The sequence below is a fragment of the Silurus aristotelis genome (genome assembly GCF_946808225.1).
Source record: "Silurus aristotelis genome assembly, chromosome: 7".
Classification (NCBI taxonomy): Eukaryota; Metazoa; Chordata; class Actinopteri; order Siluriformes; family Siluridae; genus Silurus; species Silurus aristotelis.
The window spans coordinates 13706553-13725690 of NC_139580.1; the positions used below are offsets into that span (position 1 = coordinate 13706553).

General features: G+C 38.2%; 1 protein-coding gene across 6 annotated transcripts in view; it reads right to left on the reverse strand.

Annotated features, from left to right (window-relative positions):
- The window catches only part of osbpl5 (oxysterol binding protein-like 5), a 35732-nt gene continuing 16594 nt past the window's right edge, over nucleotides 1-19138 (reverse strand). For 5 of the 6 annotated variants that reach the window (XM_083545829.1, XM_083545825.1, XM_083545827.1 and 2 more), the window contains 21 exons: nucleotides 16570-16726; nucleotides 16072-16145; nucleotides 15297-15377; nucleotides 14509-14610; nucleotides 14211-14414; nucleotides 13921-14005; nucleotides 9394-9556; nucleotides 6617-6812; nucleotides 6268-6452; nucleotides 4644-4725; nucleotides 4333-4431; nucleotides 4130-4226; nucleotides 3924-4022; nucleotides 3733-3830; nucleotides 3541-3630; nucleotides 3291-3427; nucleotides 2674-2853; nucleotides 2364-2493; nucleotides 2167-2281; nucleotides 1951-2053; nucleotides 1-1447 (listed from right to left, as the gene is read on the reverse strand). In XM_083545829.1, coding sequence (XP_083401955.1) covers nucleotides 1318-1447; nucleotides 1951-2053; nucleotides 2167-2281; nucleotides 2364-2493; nucleotides 2674-2853; nucleotides 3291-3427; nucleotides 3541-3630; nucleotides 3733-3830; nucleotides 3924-4022; nucleotides 4130-4226; nucleotides 4333-4431; nucleotides 4644-4725; nucleotides 6268-6452; nucleotides 6617-6812; nucleotides 9394-9556; nucleotides 13921-14005; nucleotides 14211-14414; nucleotides 14509-14610; nucleotides 15297-15377; nucleotides 16072-16145; nucleotides 16570-16705 — 2586 coding nt within the window. In that variant the 5' untranslated portion in view covers nucleotides 16706-16726 and the 3' untranslated portion in view covers nucleotides 1-1317. Of the gene's footprint in view, nucleotides 1448-1950; nucleotides 2054-2166; nucleotides 2282-2363; nucleotides 2494-2673; nucleotides 2854-3290; nucleotides 3428-3540; nucleotides 3631-3732; nucleotides 3831-3923; nucleotides 4023-4129; nucleotides 4227-4332; nucleotides 4432-4643; nucleotides 4726-6267; nucleotides 6453-6616; nucleotides 6813-9393; nucleotides 9557-13920; nucleotides 14006-14210; nucleotides 14415-14508; nucleotides 14611-15296; nucleotides 15378-16071; nucleotides 16146-16569; nucleotides 16727-18150; nucleotides 18228-19138 lie in introns of all 6 variants that reach the window. The other variant, XM_083545828.1, reaches the window with a different exon arrangement.

The window sequence follows — 19138 nt, forward strand, 5'->3', positions numbered from 1 at the left end:
TTCTAAGTTGAAAAGTTTACTGTAGTGCTGCAATATGCAATAAGAATTGACATTCAGTGAGCTATTGGTATTTTTCTCCATTTAGAACAGTTTTACAGACTGTTGTGAAATGCATATAAAACATAAAACAAGCATGTATAGCCATCCGTCTCTCCACTCTCACATTTAAGGAGTCTTACGATGACTTGAGACGTGCATTTTTGAACAAGCGTGCTAAACTTGCATCAGCTACAATGGAAAATCTCTGTGCTCAAAGTCAAATCACAAAAGGGCTCTACAGTTTATCTGGTGTATATACAATACAGGCAGACGAGAGAACAGCTGGCCTTCTTCGTCCCTGCCTCAATGTTCCACACTTTTTGCGGAAGAACAATGACCATATTGCTCCCAGAAAACCTGAATGAGTGGGATGCATAATTTTGTTTAAAATAGCATGATTAAAAAACAAAAAAAAAAAGGAAGAATCTAATAAATACATTCTTGATTTCATTTAAAATGGCATTGCGTTCCTAATAAATATTTACACACTTAATCACAGAACCCTCGTCATATTTCTTAGAAAAGTCTTCATTGAAATTCAAGGACAATATAAGCCAACAATGTAGCAGTACCAACCCAAATGCTACATTACCCTCATAGATCTGTATTCAGGCCTATGGCTGATTGTTCATTCTAATTTCATTAGGACGTGTAGCATTTATTCATTCCTTCATCCGAACAATTAATCATTTGGCAACAGTGCATTTTTTTAAACAGAAGGTACAGAAACAAACATGTAAACACAATTCCATAACTGAGGAATACTGTTTTGGTAAAATGATTAGTTTAAATGGAGTCATATGTTTGATCGGACATGAACACAAGCACGCAGAACTGCACTGATGGATGTTCTTCCACAGACTATTCTTCTCTTTTGACTTTTCTATTTGGCATCAGCGTTAAGGCCCAACATTTTTAAATGGAGTGGGAGATGATCTGAGTCACACGTGTGCCGCTCGCCATCATTCACACCCTTACACTCACAGCTGCATGAAAATGGAAAAAAAAGACAAATAAAATAAGTTATGCATCCATCGTCCATCAGCAAGAGCGGCAACGATACCCTTTTCCCTCCATCTTTCATTGGTTAAAAAACACAAAAAACAAAACAAAACAAAACGAAAAAGAGTCTCGTGCTCTGTGTCTCTGAAGTGCTGAGTGCCTGGAGCTACAGTCAGAGGGACCCTCAGGAGCTGTGTAGTGTTCAGTTTATTACTGTGTTTATTGCTAGGCAAGACTTGTGATGTGATGGTCTCAGAGCAACTGGAGGAAGGCCTCTCAGCTGAAGACATAGTTGACGAGAAATTGGAAGAGCAGCAGAAGACACAGAACGAGGCAGTGACGGACGCTCAGATGCACACTCTGCTCCGCCCGTCGCATCAGCTCACGACTCAACACACTCAGATTTCTGAACACACCACAGACAGAGAGAGCAAACATTAGTCTACATCAAGCAAAAAAATACACATTATTGTAGTGATAGAATGCAAGAAAAAGTTGATCAGGTTTTGCTGTTGTTTTAAAGGAGTGGCCTGTGTTTGTTCTGGTTTATGCATTGAGGGTGGAGCCGGAGAAGGTGATTAGTAAGGATCCCACACCCGAGTGCGATTTTGGTTAACAATTGTGTGTTTCAGGAAGCAGAGCTGAATGCACAGAGCCTTGTGTGTGTGCGCTTTACTGAAAAGTGATTCGGAACCTGTCTTCTGCCTCTCTTTTCCTCTTCCCTGAGCTGTCATGAGCTCTCCACAATTACAAACATAATTGAAATTGTTTCGTTTAAACGCTATAATGATTGGTCTTTTCGAAATATTATGGCAAAATTGGAATGTTCTTATCCCTATAATGATTATATTCTTATTATAAGCAATTAAAAATCCACTTGGTGTTTTACCAAGTACCTGTTATACTCACCTTTGAATGTCCTGCTGGGATTTCTGTATGGATGCTATAGAAACCTCTATTTGTGATAAGTCCTTCATTTCCTTATTACATCTGGCACACTCTCTGCCAAAACCTAAAGATACAATGCAGTGAAGCTTAAACAGATTCTACAACTAATACGACTTTTACTACTATCAGTATTAATAATGTTTATATGTAACAATAACAATGATGTGAAGAACTTGCCTTCATTGTCAGAGGATTCGTGTGTCGGCTCTGGTGTGCTGCTGCTGCTTTCAGTGTTCTGACTACAGCTGGATGGTTGGCTGCTCGACTTCCTGTGCTTTCCGTGAACGTGGGCCTACACATACACAAAACACACACACACTCAAAAGAAAGCTCAAAATCTTTGAATAAGCTCAAATCTATGAAGCCCATCTGACCTTCTGCTGGCTGCTCCAGTTTTGGCTGTAGGTGAAGCCATTGTGCTGACGTCGGGGCTTTTCTTTGGTTTGAATTATGCTATCTTTCTCAAACTGAACCAGGCAGCGGTCAGGATCCCATGGTTTAGTGCTAGAAGAAAGTAATTTTATAAGTATATATATATATATATATATATATATATATATATATATATATATATATATATATACACATACAAAAGTACTTTTAGTCAAAAGATTAGAAAATTAAAAAAAAAAAAATTTCTTGGTTTTCAAAATGGTGGTCTTGAATGGGCTGGTAGGGGCATACTCTATATATTTGTAGCTCCACTCATTGGTGATGGGATTCAGGGTGAAAAGGTGTGGGTTCCAGGGCCGGTCTCCTCTTTGCCGTGCCTCCTGCCTCTGTGCTTCCTCCAGAACATACTTCTCCTGTGTAGCATTGTTCTGGTCCTTGGCAATAATGGCACTGGTGACATGCTGCCATAACCTAGAACAAAAACAAACTCACTCTTACCTTCCATGGTTTAGGAATAGAAATGTTTTGGTTACGTCTTGGTTTGTGGCAGACTACATGATAACCTAATTTATGCGCATGAAGACTATATCTATTCTCTGACTATACCATATCTATTTACTGACTATTCCAACTCTAGCTGCTAACATCAGCCACCCACTGAGACATCAAAGAATTCTTTATTCTTTATTTAAAATTATATATATAAAAAAAAAAGAGAAGCAAAGGGTACCTTCTGAATAATAAAGTGTATTAAAAAATTCTATCATGGCAAAAACCATAGCTTGTTCTTAAATGTAAATCTGATAATACTTTATACATACAGTAAAAATGCTTGACTCCAGATTTCTCTGAAATCTTTATTAAGATCAGTACACAAGTGATTATATTTCTCTTAAGCATAAGCGTACCGTTCTGACTCAAAGGGTCCCTGCTGATCAAACTGCACCACCTGCCTCTTCAGCCGCTGACATCGCACATCAGGTGTGGGGTTCCACAGCACCTCCTGGTGGCCTGTCTTCTTCTCATAGAGAAGCACTTCACCATCCTTCCAAAAGTCATGTAATGCACAACTCAGGCATTAGAAAAGACATGATATGACTCGATGAAGAACTGTGCTTTATCATTTATACATTCCCATTCACTATCTGTGGAACATACCCAGTGTCCTTCCACTGAGGCCAGCACTTCCTCTCCGGAACGGATCTTTCCAGAGATCTGGTTAACATTACACGAGCTGCCGAGGAAAGGCTGACGAGCAAAGAAAAGAGAGCCGTAAATTTTGTGCTCAACATGAATAACCCCAAAAAACGTATGAAGACCAAAAAAAAAAAAAAAAGAAATACTTTATACCTTCAATTTGAATTCAAGTTCAGCAGAATATTTAGTTTTTTCACAATCGATGGTAATTTTTCCACCAAGCTCCAGAGACATTGTACCATAGAGAATGCCTAGAAAAAAGCAGCCACATTTAAAAAAAACATGATTGTATTATATAGTGAAATTTGTATGAAGCTACTATTAAATAATAATGATATCAGTACCTTTACAGTGAGCGTATGGCATTGTAATGACATATTCCTCATCACGAGTTAGAAACAGTAGTCTGGCCTTCCCATCAAGTATTGCTGATAGAGAATTCCCTAGTGAGGGGAAACAAATCATTCTCAATTATTATTATTGCCCAACTTATTTTTGCTCTGTGATTTCACAGACACTGTGGCCATGCTGTAGAAACATGAACATCTACCGTAGAATTTGGACTTGGCCAGGATGCTACCACTAATAATGAAGCCATCCTTCTTATTGCTTACATAGAAAGCAGAGATAGGGGGGTGATGAGATACCTGTGAAAGAGTAAAGTTTAGGATATTAGAAGATCATGGAGGATGAAACCAAATCAGTGTTATATTTTGTTTTTAATCAGTATGGCTGGTGAAGGTGTACACTCACCTGCTCTGCTAAATAAAAGGTACAACTGTCAGTCTGAGGATGCAGCCAACAGCAACGGAATGTTTCCCCGAGAATGGGGTTGTATGGTTTTTTTAGACCCTGGAAAACACATTTTAGATCAATCAGAAATTAAAAAGGTCTTAAATAGGAAAAGTCACAAAAAGAAAGGCATTTTTTTGTGAATAAATATATCTGAACTTTATAATCAATGTTATGAGCACTTATACTGACTCTGCATTTTCTTGAAAGTTTCTTGAAAGTATAAACAACTATATATTCTAAAATAACAGGCCCAAAAGTGAAAATTTTACCTTTGGCTTTTTGTAAAAGCCTGACAAGTACCAGCGTAAAACTTGCTTTATCCTGCAGTACGGGTTTTCCTCTACGACTGCCCTAAAATCAAGAAAAAAGCAAACATTACAATATCAGGTCAGTTTTAAGAGCGTGCACTACAGTATATAAACAAAAGTATTGGAACACCTGACTTTTCCAGCCATATGTGGTTCTTCTCCAAACTATTACAGTTAGAAAGTATTCACAGCGCTTCACTTTTTCACATTTTGGTATGTTACAGTCTTATTCTAAAATGGATTAAATTTATTATTTTCCTTGAAATTCTGCAAACAATATCCCATAATGGCAACATAACATTTGTTTAAAATCTTTGCAAATTTGTAAAAGAGAAAAAGGAAAAAAAAAAGCCTTTAGTTCCATTCTTTGTAGAAGCATCTTTGTCACCAATTACAGCCTCAAGTCTTTTTGAGTATTGTCCAGGTGATGAGTGGTGTCTGGTTTCCTCCAGACATGACGCTTGGCATTTAGACCAAAGAGTTAAATTGTTGTTTCTCATGGTCTAAGAGTCCTTCAAGTGCCTAAAAGTGGGCTGCCATGTGCCTTTTACTGATAAGTGGCTTCTTTACCCTTCCCCAGATCTGTGCCTCAAAACAATCCTGTCTCGGCGGTCTACAGACAAATTCTTGGATTTCATGGCATGGTTGTGCTCTGACATGTTTACTGTGGGACCTTATATAGACAGATGTGTGCCTTTCCAAATCACGTCCAATCAACTGAATTTACCACAGGTGTGCCACAATCAAGTTGTAGAAACATCTCAAGGATCATCAGTGTAATCGGGATGCACCTGAGCTTTGAGTGTCATGGCAAAGGCTGCAAATATTTATGTACATGTAATTTATGTATTTATTTGTATAAATTTGCAGAGATTTCAAACAAACTTCTTTTACGTCATCATTATGGGGTATTGTTTGGAGAATTTAGAGCAAATTCTGTATTTAATCTATTTTGGAATAAAGCTGTAACAAAAAATGTGGAAAAAGAGAAGTGCTGTGAATACTTCCGGGCTGCACTGTAGCACAATGTTGAAGGTACAATATTGTATAGGGTCTTCGGATGCCGTAGCATTAAATTTTCCCTTCACTTGGACCAGGAAACTCAATCCTGCTCCAGAATGAAATGCCATGAGTTTACATGGATTGAAGAGAAAGATCTTGAATAGCCTGCTGAAGAGCTCTGACCCAAACCCTAGTAAATTCCTTTATTTATCCTTCAATTCCTTTGGAATAAATTAGAACACTGACTGCAACCCAGGCCTCCTCACGCTACACCAGTACCTGATTTTTTTGTAAATATTATAATATATGCTGGTAATTATAAAAGCAATTTTGGGCTAAATGTGGACTGGGATGTTAAAAAAAAAAGCACTTATCTTATGGTGTCCAAAAACCTTTATCCATATAGTGTAGTAATTGTAATTGCTGTGATGATCACATTTTGCATGGTATTGGTCTTAATTAAATACTCTTGTTTTTTTTGTTTTTTTTTATAAATACCTACTTTAATATATCATCTATACAGTTTTATATCATCTAGCAGCAAGTGAACAGAGAGGATACAGTCAGGGGACTAAAGACTTACTGGGACAGCAGGTCGGCATGGTAGTAATAGTCAGACAGTTTGTCCAGGAATGAGCGTGCTTCTAGGATGAAGGTGGGCAAAACTACTTTGGACAGGTCCATGCCAGGCCTTAGCTGCTTTAGCAATGTCCAGATTAATCCTTTATTCTCTTCAGACACCGTCTCCACCTGTGATGTTTCACCAGCCTACAGGACCAGCACATCATTTACTAGTACAGTAACCCATGAACTGTGCCATGTTACTAAAGGACCCAAAATGACACTGGTATTACTGACATACATGTTACTGTACAACCTCCTGTTGACATCTATATATTTAAAGTATATTTAAGTAAACCCTGAGTCCTCACCTCTCCCATCTCCTCCTGGCCTTGTTCAACATAGACAGTTGCTTGGAGGCAGGGCAAAATGTCATCCGTTTGGTCCACATCGCTCTCCTCAGTTAATCTCCCACCATTTTCATTGGCTGCGTTATCCGAGTCCTCATGGGCCTCTCTCTCTGATTCATTTTCCATTTGATTGTTTTCAAGCATTGAGTCATTCAACCTGGAAGAAAAAGAAAGTGCTATTTAGCTACCATTACAATTCTGAATTATTTCGTCATACATTTTTTGACCCCTGAGCTGAGGTTGCAAATTATTGAACAAGCAACCCATGTTATTATTTTGCCATTAGCATTAGCATTTTAACCACTACAAGTAACTCAACCGTGTGCTGAAATGAACCAGTGAATGAATAATAGTAATACAGGTATGGCAGGTAAATTATAACGTCTGCGTTTGTGCATTGTTTTCTTTAACTGCCATCCAACAACACTCACTACTATTACAACACAACTCTGGTCAGTCCCATTTCCTCAGCATCACATCAGTCTTTAATATTAAACAACTTCAATGTCACCAGGACCAGTGATGTCATTAAACAGCTGCGATATCTGGCGTCACCCAGTGGTCACACAAAGCTGGACGTAAGCATGACACAGACACCACCAGAAGAAATGAACATGAAACTACTAGCTATGTCATGACCAGAAATTGTGAAAAATGGCCATTAGAGACTACACGCCTCAAATTCGTCCATTAGCAAATCACCAGTAAAGTCACAGCAGCCTTCTGTTAACATTTGCACAGACTGACAATGAGAAACCAACTCATCTCACACTTTGTCCGACACACACACACACACACACACACACACACACACACACACACACACACACACACACACACACACGTATGATAAAGAAGCAAAAAAGCAAATGCCTGTGAAGCAGGACTTACTGTTCAAAAAAGGCAATTATATTTCAGTAAAACAACATCTCTTACCTGACAAGCAAAGCAGCTACAGCTAAAAGAAAGAAGGGTGAAAGAAGCTAATTGGCAGAAGCTAATTTTTTTTTTTTCTTTTTCAACAAATCCATTGAACAAAGAACTGCTTCTTCTAAGCTGTTTTTCCTGCCATACAGGTTTGCGTGCTGTGCATGCTCGTCTGTCTCTCACTCTGATGATTGCTCTCTTGGGGTGGTATTGACTTTATATTCTCCTAGTTGCTTTCTGCGTTGCCATGTGTCACATGAACCACTAAGGCATATCTGATTGGCTGGGAAGTACAGCATGTCTGTGAAAGTGCTAAAATGACCACAGGCCATTTGGATAGAGGTTGGGAAAGAGGCGGAGTACAGATGTCTGTGGTGCCAGCTGGAGGACACCAGTGGCTTAGGACCCAGAAATTTTACAGAAAGTGTATTTTTGCATTTAAACATGTAAATACTCTGAAAATGATGGATAAGCATTCAAACAGTGAAATTCATTCTGACAGGTGTAATTCACTCACTACCTTAAAAGATATCGCATGTCTGTTTTAGAAATTGCTCCACTTTTCCTAAATCTCCTAAATATAGTACCTTAGAGATCTAGATAGAGAATAGACGTGGTGTATTCTATAAATAATTTCACAACCAGCAGCTAAACATTCAGTATTAATGTCACTGAAACAGTGAATAGCACATAATAGTTCTCTGTAATTGATTCATAATCGAAGGTACAGAACAGTGAAACAAATATATTGTAAATAAAGCTGTCAAGGACTAAGAATGTCCTGTATGCAACAGCGAGATATATTTGTTTAAACTGAGTGATGTAGAATTAACTGTGGAATTAAAAGCTATCAAAATCACTTTAAACCAACATGGCATCACTTCCAGACAAGCATTTCATCAGACTTATGAAAGTAAGGCATATGTCAAATAACTTCTTGCTCATTGTTTGTTAGGACACAGTTCATTCCACTACTTTCAATATGACTGGCAGAATGATGACGCGTATATTTCACAATATACTTAAAACCCATTCACACCATCATGTCAAGTGCCACATCACTGGTCACAGTCAGTTCCATTTTAGCAAGACTTACAGTCCGCACCCTGAACATCACAGGCGCAGCTGTGAAACAAGTAGCAGCAAGTATCTGTATTTTTTTTTACTCAAAAGTGTAAGACAAGAATAGAATCACATAAGTAAACATTTAATACCTTGTTCACTCTATTTATAATCAGACTACGTTTATACTACTGTATAGTGTAATGTATTAGTACTTATTTTACACCAGCATTAGAAAAAGCAATCAACACAAATATAGGCCTACTGGTTGTACACTGTCACACTAGTTAAGATCATGTGTTAAGTGAACAGCCTTATATCGCTGCTGACTTCCATAGAAAAATTCGAAGGCTTGAGAGAAAATAATATATAGCAGTACGAGCTCTGGTTCTCACAGCAAGTTGTCTTGCAAACTGAGGGACATTTTATACAAGACATTAAACAGGCTACAAGCAACTGGTGAGTGTAATCAGTTAACACAAAGGTTTGTTCAGCTTGTCTGAGAAGAAAGTGTGGTCATTGTTGGAGCTTCCTAACACAGTAACTGTCAAAGCAACATGTCTTGTATGGATAAAGATAAAGCATAAACCTACTGTAGGGTCAAGTAAAGAATTCAGTTTCAAAAAAGGAACACCCTATAGATAATTACTCGTAACAGAGTACAGGAAGGCTTGGGCTTGGGAAGGCTTGGGGTTTTTGTGTGTGTGTGTGTGTGTGTGTGTGTGTGTGTGTGTTTATCTGTCCCTTACTGTAGCAGTTCCTGGTCACTAAGGGCAGTGGACTGCAGGAGATGGAGTATATGGGAGGACTCTGAAGAGCTGCTCAGGTCCCCGTCCCTGCAGCTCTTTGCAGTCAGCTTATACAGGCTGGAACAGCTGAGAGCCAACTCCAACGCATCCATCCAGCATCGCCCTACGCACACGCGAGACACATTAGGCCCAACCTTTGTGAAATGTGGATTATTAAATTATTCATCATGTTTAGGTGGCTTCACCTTTCTAGCATGTTCTAACTGAACCAGACTTTTTTCTGGTATACCACATACATACATACATACACATACACACACACATATATATATATATATATACACACATACATACACACACACACACACACACACACACACACACACACACACACACACACACACACACATATACATATCAATATGTCACATGACCTTGGAATAAATTGTAATTTTAGAGAAGATCTACAGACACAATTTTGTAAAGAGTTGAACATCTTGAAACAACACAACCTATTTAGTTTACAACTGTAATTTGTATTTTAATTTTGAAGCTCGAGAGTGATATAATGGCTTTGCAGGCTATTTGGCACAAACAGTAAGTGTTCAGACATTGTTTATACAGCCAAAAAAAAAAGTTAATTCAGTACTGATATCAGATTAAAGAGGTGTCTTCAAGAGATGAAACTGTGAAACACTCAACATGTACGTGGTTTAAGGAAGTTTCGCTATCCGGCTCGAAGGACGAAATGTAAAGAATCTGGTGTCAGTAAAAACAAGGTACAGGATTCAGAACACTCAAACTTTACTTGGTGTCGTATGTCGTATGTGGGCTGCTGTTTGATAGGTTGCGCGATGTCGTATGTTGGCTGCTGTCTTATTGGTTGTACAATGTCATAAGCCGGCTGCTTTCAATAGGTTGTATAATGTTGTATGTCGGCTGATGCTCAGTGTTCTGGCCTTTAAAGCAAACGTTGAGAGCAGTGCACTGTGATGTCACAGTATCTAGTAGGTAGGTATCTTATCTTAAATTGTAAACTGTAAATCTCCCTCTAGTGGTGAAGCGTGGAACTACAACCAATGGGGAACGCTTTCCTACACATGGAAAATCTATATACGTAGTATGTTTTTCAAATGCTACACACAATTCGTGTGATAGATTTAGCAAAGCCACATGATGCAAGTAACATTTTTGCTTAAAAACAAACAATAAGCAAACAAACAGCACAAAACAGGTCCTTCGATGGATGCAAGATTGCATGAACAAAAGTGTTCTCATAATATCTGTCAGAAAAAAAATACAGTAAATACAGTCAGACCCCGACCTACAACCAAAAAAATCTTTACTTTATATATATATATATATATATATATATATATATATATATATATATATATATATATATATATATATATATATATATATATATACAGTGAGGAAAATAAGTATTTGAACACCCTGCTATTTTGCAAGTTCCCCCACTTAGAAATCATGGAGGGGTCTGAAATGGTCATCGTAGGTGCATGTCCACTGTGAGAGACATAATCTAAAAAAAAAATCCAGAAATCACAATATATGATTTTTAAACTATTTATTTGTATGATACAGCTGCAAATAAGTATTTGAACACCTGTCTATCAGCTAGAATTCTGACCCTTAAAGACCTGTTAGTCTGCCTTTAAAATGTCCACCTCCACTACATTTATTATCCTAAATTAGATGCACCTGTTTGAGGTCGTTAGCTGCATAAAGACACCTGTCCACCCCATACAATCAGTAAGAATCCAACTACTAACATGGCCAAGACCAAAGAGCTGTCCAAAGACACTAGAGACAAAATTGTACACCTCCACAAGGCTGGAAAGGGCTACGGGGAAATGGCCAAGCAGCTTGGTGAAAAAAGGTCCACTGTTGGAGCAATCATTAGAAAATGGAAGAAGCTAAACATGACTGTCAATCGCCCTCGGACTGGGGCTCCATGCAAGAGCTCACCTCGTGGGGTCATAATGACCCTAAGGAAGGTGAGAAATCAACCCAGAACTACATGGGAGGAGCTGGTCAATGACCTGAAAAGAGCTGGGACCACCGTTTCCAAGGTTACTGTTGGTAATACACTAAGACGTCATGGTTTGAAATCATGCATGGCACGGAAGGTTCCCCTGCTTAAACCAGCACATGTCCAGGCACGTCTTAAGTTTGCCAATGACCATTTGGATGATCCAGAGGAGTCATGGGAGAAAGTCATGTGGTCAGATGAGACCAAAATAGAACTTTTGGGTCATAATTCCACTAAACGTGTTTGGAAGAAGAAGAATGATGAGTACCATCCCAAGAACACCATCCCTACTGTGAAGCATGGGGGTGGTAGCATCATGCTTTGGGGGTGTTTTTCTGCACATGGGACAGGGTGACTGCACTGTATTAAGGAGAGGATGACCGGGGCCATGTATTGCGAGATTTTAGGGAACAACCTCCTTCCCTCAGTTAGAGAATTGAAGATGGGTCGAGGCTGGGTCTTCCAACATGACAATGACCCGAAGCACACAGCCAGGATAACCAAGGAGTGGCTCTGTAAGAAGCATATCAAGTTTCTGGCATGGCCTAGCCAGTCTCCAGACCTAAACCCAATAGAGAATCTTTGGAGAGAGCTCAAACTCTGTGTTTCTCAGCGACAGGCCAGAAACCTGGCTGATCTAGAGAAGATCTGTGGGGAGAAGTGGGCCAAAATCCCTCCTGCAGTGTGTGCAAACCTGGTGAAAAACTACAGGAAACGTTTGACCGCTGTAATTGCAAACAAAGGCTACTGTGCCAAATATTAACATTGACTTTCTCAGGTGTTCAAATACTTATTTGCAGCTGTATCATACAAATAAATAGTAAAAAAAATCATACATTGTGATTTCTGGATTTTTTTTTTTTAGATCATGTCTCTCACAGTGGACATGCACCTACGAAGACAATTTCAGACCCCTCCATGATTTCTAAGTGGGAGAACTTGCAAAATAGCAGGGTGTTCAAATACTTATTTTCCTCACTGTATGTATATATATATATATATATATATATATATATATATATATATATATATATATATATATATATATATATATATATATATATACACACACACATACATATACACACACATACATACACATACACACATTTTTATTTACTTTTTTTGTACCATGATAAAAAATTTTAATGTGTTTACAGTGACTGTTTATGTCTGTGTCGGAACGCATCATAGAGAAGTCACTCTTCTCGACTTATGGACCTGATGGACTTACGGTAAGTTGGGGTCTACCTGTATTTTCTAAACGTTTCTAAGAAAAGCTACAGAAATTGGTTTTAAACAGAAAGTCACATTTTAATGTCAGAATTTTGTATATTGCTGTTAACAATACATTTGTATAGAACTCTGGCTATAGATGTAGAATCTTAATTAACACACACATGAGCATGAGGAAGAAACTATAAGAGGAACCAGACTCAAAGGGAACTTATATTTTTTTGTGGAACGCTTTGTAATAAACAATTACTCATCTCCAACTGAATACTAGAGGTCAACGATTGATTGGGCCGATGTTAGGCATTTTTTTTTATTAATCAGCATCGGCCGATCGTGCTGCAAATTAGGCCGATTAATAGACAGGCGCATCTGACGCATCAAACCATGCGTGTACATTCTGCACTTGCGTGAGGGAACATAATTCTCTCATACCAGCAGGGAGCAGCAAAAAAAAATCTGCAACTTATATCGGCCCTAATTTCGAAATACTATTGAATTAGACCATAAACAGTAAAATGGACATATGCAGAAGCAGGTGCAATGTATGACAAAAAGCACGTCTTGGGGAAGGCACATTCACGTTTTGGACAAACGTTTGTGAACACCTGACCATAAGATTCCATCCATTCCACATTTAGTCCCAATTTGCTGTTATAAAAACTTCCACTCTCTAGATGTTCTGCTAGAGTTTGAAGTGTGGTTGTAGAGATTTGTGCTCAATCCCCCACAAGGGCCCTGCTAAAGTCAAGTTCTGATGGAGGGTGAGGAGGCCTGGGGTGAAGTCAGCGTTCTAATTAATCCCAAAGGTGTTTACTATGTTTGCAGTCAGAGATTTATAGAAGACCTCTCAAGATCTCCTACTCTAGACTATTAAACCACATCTTCATAGAGCTGGCTTTGTGCACAGGGGCATTGTCATGCTGGAAGAGTTTAGGCTTAGATCTCCTGATTCAAGTAAAGAAACATTTTAATGCTGCTGAATCCAAAAAAGTCCTATACAATTGCCTGCCTCCAACCTTGTAGTAATATTTTGGAGAAGTGCAAAAATATATATACTGTACACACACACACACACACACACACACACACACACACACACTTTTGTCCATATATATTGTGTGTGTATGTATATGTCACACACTTATCAATATAAGCACACACTATATCTCTGGTGTAATAAAAAACTACAGTGTTTGACCTGAAACACAGTTACATACACATACATATGTACTCACCATCAGACTCAGATGCTGCTCTAAAAATCAGGTAATTGCTAGGAAGAGGCTGTGTGATGGAGCCAACTGTCTCTCCTTTAGGACCCTGAGATTAATTAATCAACCAATTAATTAACTACCTTTCAATTAGCACACCAATAAAACCATCAAATGTAATGAGGCATGCAAAGATAATTAATTTTATTTAAATTAGAGTCCTGCTCATTTTTAGGATCACCATGCAAGAGTGGCATGCATGAAAGCAAATAAATAGGTTTTATAAATCAACATGATTAAGAGCCTTGTCTAACCTTCATGGCCCAGATGGACTTGTCTAATGGGTGGTAAAGTTTGAAGCAGAAGCCATCTTTCTTTGAGGGCCGTTCAATAAGTTTGCAGGCATTGAGGATGAGAGTCCCCACCCAGTGCTCAGAGCTTGGTGTTTTATAGATGAGGAGAACCCCAGGCTTCAGTGCGCACCACAGCTTCGTCCAGCTCTTCAGTGACCCCCGGATCTAATGGACAACATAAAATATCTGTATAAACCATTTTCTCTGGACAATTTTTTTTAAAGAAAATGGAAACAATGAAATAAAATATATACTGTACCTTTAACCAATTAGAAATAATGACCACACTGGGGTCTTTAAGAGCACTGAATAATTCTTTGGCTGCCCTCTTCTTTTCTTGGCGATAATTCTTTTTCTGGACCTGGACAGAAATATAAAATATCATATAGTGAGTCAAATGTAAAAATGTAGCAAAAAACAATAAAAATAAAAATCATGTTCAATGTAACACCAGCAGGGGGTGTGAGACACAGACAGTGCTCTAAAAAACCAAATACGTTATATCTATATTCATGTTTGGTGGGAATGAAAACCTGGTGTCACTCTGTACTGTTATAGATAAGACCTGACAGCTTATTTAGTCATATTTAGGACTTGCCTGTATCAAGTTTATGGTGTAAAATCATGGACATTAAGGAGGTTGTTATTCACTCCTTATCAGTACATCCTGATTTAAATGGATGACATTATGTTAATATTAATAAAAAACAAATTGGCCAGTTATCCTATTTATAGCGTAACATATAGCTACATTTTATGTTAATTTAGCATTAAGGTGACACTAAATATTGCTGAAAAACAGTAAGTGGGCAATATGCCTGTTTACAATGTGAATATTAATCCCTAATATTTGAGATTGTTGAAATGTCCTAAACTATTAATGCATTAGCAATGCAAAATCAACATGGACTGTCAGACGACTGCTAATTTACCATCGGAATAACAAATATATCACGAACCAACAAAAAGCAACTGTATCTCCAAATCCCAAATATTTCCATATGATGTTTGTCATCAAAATGTAATGATAAAAAAAATAATAAATACCTTCAGAGATTCCTTTCTAGCCAGTTTCTCAGTGGGTGAGGAGCTCTCCTTCTCCAAACCTATGAACATCTTCGATTCTGACTACACAAGAGACATAGGGGAACAAGATTAAGTGAGTGTGAGAAAAGATCAAGAGCAAGCAAAAAGAGAAGCAAGATCATAAACTCCTACCACAGGCCACTAATACCACATACTGCTATGTTTAGACACACCAGCCCAGTAATTGTTTTAGACTGAAATCGAAGCCATATTTAACAACAGCGTTTTCTTTCAAATCCGACCACAACTGCAAGTAGCTAAATTCAGCAGGTCCCTGCAGTCAGCTGTGGATGTCAGCTGAATCTCAGACAGTGAGACGAGGAGGATAACTGCGTCCATAGCCCAAAATTAGCTTCTTAACTACGGAATCTGCACTTTAATGCTAGAACCAAGGCTTTATTAATATGCAGGATTCTTATGCAGATTTGTATATTTAGAAATAAAAAGGATTATAAATAATGCTTGTTAATTTTACTATATTTATAGTGTTTCATCTAATTTAATAAGCAGGGACTTGTGGCACATTTGCTCTAAAGAAAAGGATTTGCTTAGCTTTTTTTTTAGCTTCAGCACTCTTAAAGACACATCTTTCATTTCAGTACCAGCAATGCAGCACAACAGCAAAAAGTAAGGATATTCATAAAAAAAAAAAAAAATAATAAAAAAAAAAAAAGTGAAGGGGTGGGAATATTTTCAGACACATTTTAACTGAAGGGAAGAAGGAAGGGTGACTCACAGCACTGCTAGGAGACTGGCCTGGGCTGACCTCATCTTTCGGTAAAGGCAATCCATTCTTCTCCGACTCAATGCCTGCAGAACACGTACACACATGTACACATACACACCCACCTGAGCAAGCACTTTCTCACCATGTATTCAAAGTGTGGACGAAGCAAAAGATAAATACACACGAATAAGCTTTAATAAAGTAAAAAATATTGAATATACTGTATGTCATATCTTGAATCAGCGGTACTTTCACATGGTGTGAAATGGGCAAAAAAGAATCCAATTATGTTGTTAATTATTATTTTGTAACACACTGACTTTTAATTACTTTTTCAGATGCGTAATGAAATGTTAATAAGATCAGTGGTTTAAATTAAAACAAGACTGACTGGAAATTAAAAACAGTTGTATACCCAGCAACAGTACCCACTTAAGCTCACTGACTGAGGCACAATGTTCTACAAGTGCAGCACTACTGCCTGCCAAGAATCTTAGTGGCATGTACCTGGGCTGATCGGGTCCACATCATTTTCCCCTCCATATGACAGGTTCCGGCCGAGAGTACGTGGGTCTAGTTTAGGTGGAGTGGTGGTTGTGGGACACAGAGAGAATCGCCGACGGAACAGATTCTCCTCCTTCATCTCGTCTGCCAGACTGTCAGACTGCAGAGAAACAGATATATATATTAATATATTGAATATTATGTTTTTTACAGCATGAACACTGGGGAATTAATATACTCTGTGTGTTTTAATGTACTTATCTCCCTAACCAGCTCACAATGTATTATCACATTGCATTAATCACCAATTATTTAGCCTGCTCAGCAACAAAGCATGGGGCAGGTAACAGCACAATGGGCTAGCTAATAAATGTATCGTTTGTCCACTCCTGGTATGTGTCACTGCTTGCACTAAAACGTAATGGAGCAATTACACAATAAAATATGCAAACAAATGTAAGAAGGAAGATCACTAATAAATAAATAAAAAAAAACCCCAGCATATTTCCAACCACACTGAATGGTCCTTTTAATAGCAATTTTGTCTCATGTTTATCCAATTAGTTTCTTCTTTTCCTTACTATGATAATATGGGTGTTTATATGACGCAGTGTCGAGCATGAGAGTCAAGTTAATCCGAATCTCATTTCTGCTCTTGGAAGTTTGCTAAAAATAGCCCTCCTACTGCAGTGGGAGTCTGAGGAGGAGCGCGTGTGTGAGCCTGCAAGTCTTTCAGGTGCAGTGTTACAAAACCCCACTCTGTTTCTCTCTCGCACTGCAGCTCTGACTGCACACACACACACACACACACACACACACACACACACACAAACACACACACACAAACACACACACACACACACACACACACACACACACACACACACACACACACACACACACACACACTGACAGGCAGCCCGCTAGGCCAACTGCAGGTCAATAACCCTGCTGAAGGAGGGTACAAGGCAGACTACAGTGATTTGACTGGCTCAACATCTGGTTGCCATTTGCCAAGATGATTACAAGGCTGTTAGTAGCATGGCAGTGGGGGGAAAAAAAACCTGACCAGACTAAACAAATACGGAATGCAAATACGGCAAAACTAACAAAGCAACATTACGTAAAAAAGGAGGCTCCTAGTCAGGCTGCGTTATGCCCTGCATAGTGTGAGCTAGAGTTGTCTCATACACATACTTACTGTTTACATATTAAAAACTAAACTAGCAGAACTGTACTTTGTATTACAGTACAATTTACCTTAGAGGCTAATGTGTGAGACAAGGTAATGTGTGTGTATTTTCGTGAAGAAAGATTAATATTAAACAAGGCTGCTTGCTTCTCAGCATGTAATCTAGTAGCACTAGCTGGCAGACACGTGGCATATCTAACCCTTCATTCTTCTGCACTCATACACTTAAATAGTCTTTTTCCAGGACCTGGTAAATAAATGTTGGAGGTGAACTACAGCACTGAGAGATCAGTGATCACCCTCTACATGTGCTATATACTGTTAAAACCTACTCCCCATACAGAGATAGAAAAACAGCTTCATTCGAGCAGCTGGCGTGTTCAGTCGGTTACCTTTTAACAAAGCCAAGGCTGAAACTGCACTCAGACTGATATGTTTATCCTGATGCCAACAGCTGTCTGGGTTCTGACTGAGAAATTAAGGCAGTCTGTTAAATGACTCCCAAATAATGAGTTTCTCACAGCTGCACATAATTTATTAACATAGCAATTTCAATCCATTTATATTTAAGTGTCAATCATGCATTTAATTGGAATTAGTTAAAAAATTATGCATAAAGTTCAGGTTTGCATTATATATTAGATGTAACTTATTTTATAATAGATTTTCTTTGCAAACACAAAAGAGTGCATGATGCACACTCTTTTTTTGTAGATGGGCCATACATACAGTACAGACCAAAAGTTTGAGATGACCTGGCCTCCACAGTCACCGGACCTGAACCCAATCGAGATGGTTTAGGGGTGAGCTGGACCGCAGAGTGAAGGCAAAAGGGCCAACAAGTGCCAAGCAACTCTCAGGTGACTACCTCTTGAAGCTCATCAAGAGAATGCCAAGAGTGTGCTAAGCAGTAATCAAAGCAAAAGGTGGCTACTTTGAAGAACCTAGAATATGACATTTTTCAGTTGTTTCAGACTTTTTTGTTATGTATATAATTCCATATATAATTCCACGTGTTAATTCATAGTTTTGATGCCTTCAGTGTGAATCTACAATTTTCATAGTCATGAAAATAAAGAAAACTCTTTGAATGAGAAGGTGTGTCCAAACTTTTGGTCTGTACTGTATATATGCAAAAATAACCACAAAATATTGTCGATTTTATGTCATCTGGTAAATAGCATGTCAATATACACCAAACTTACATCAAGATTTAAGATAAATAAATAAAGTATACAGACAATATAGCAATGGGTGTATGGTGAATTGGAATGCCATGTAATTTGATACGTTTTTTGTCCTATAAATTTAAATGAGCATTGTATTGGACAGATATACAATATAAATATCAGTACTCATGCATTTCTATCTATTAGTAAT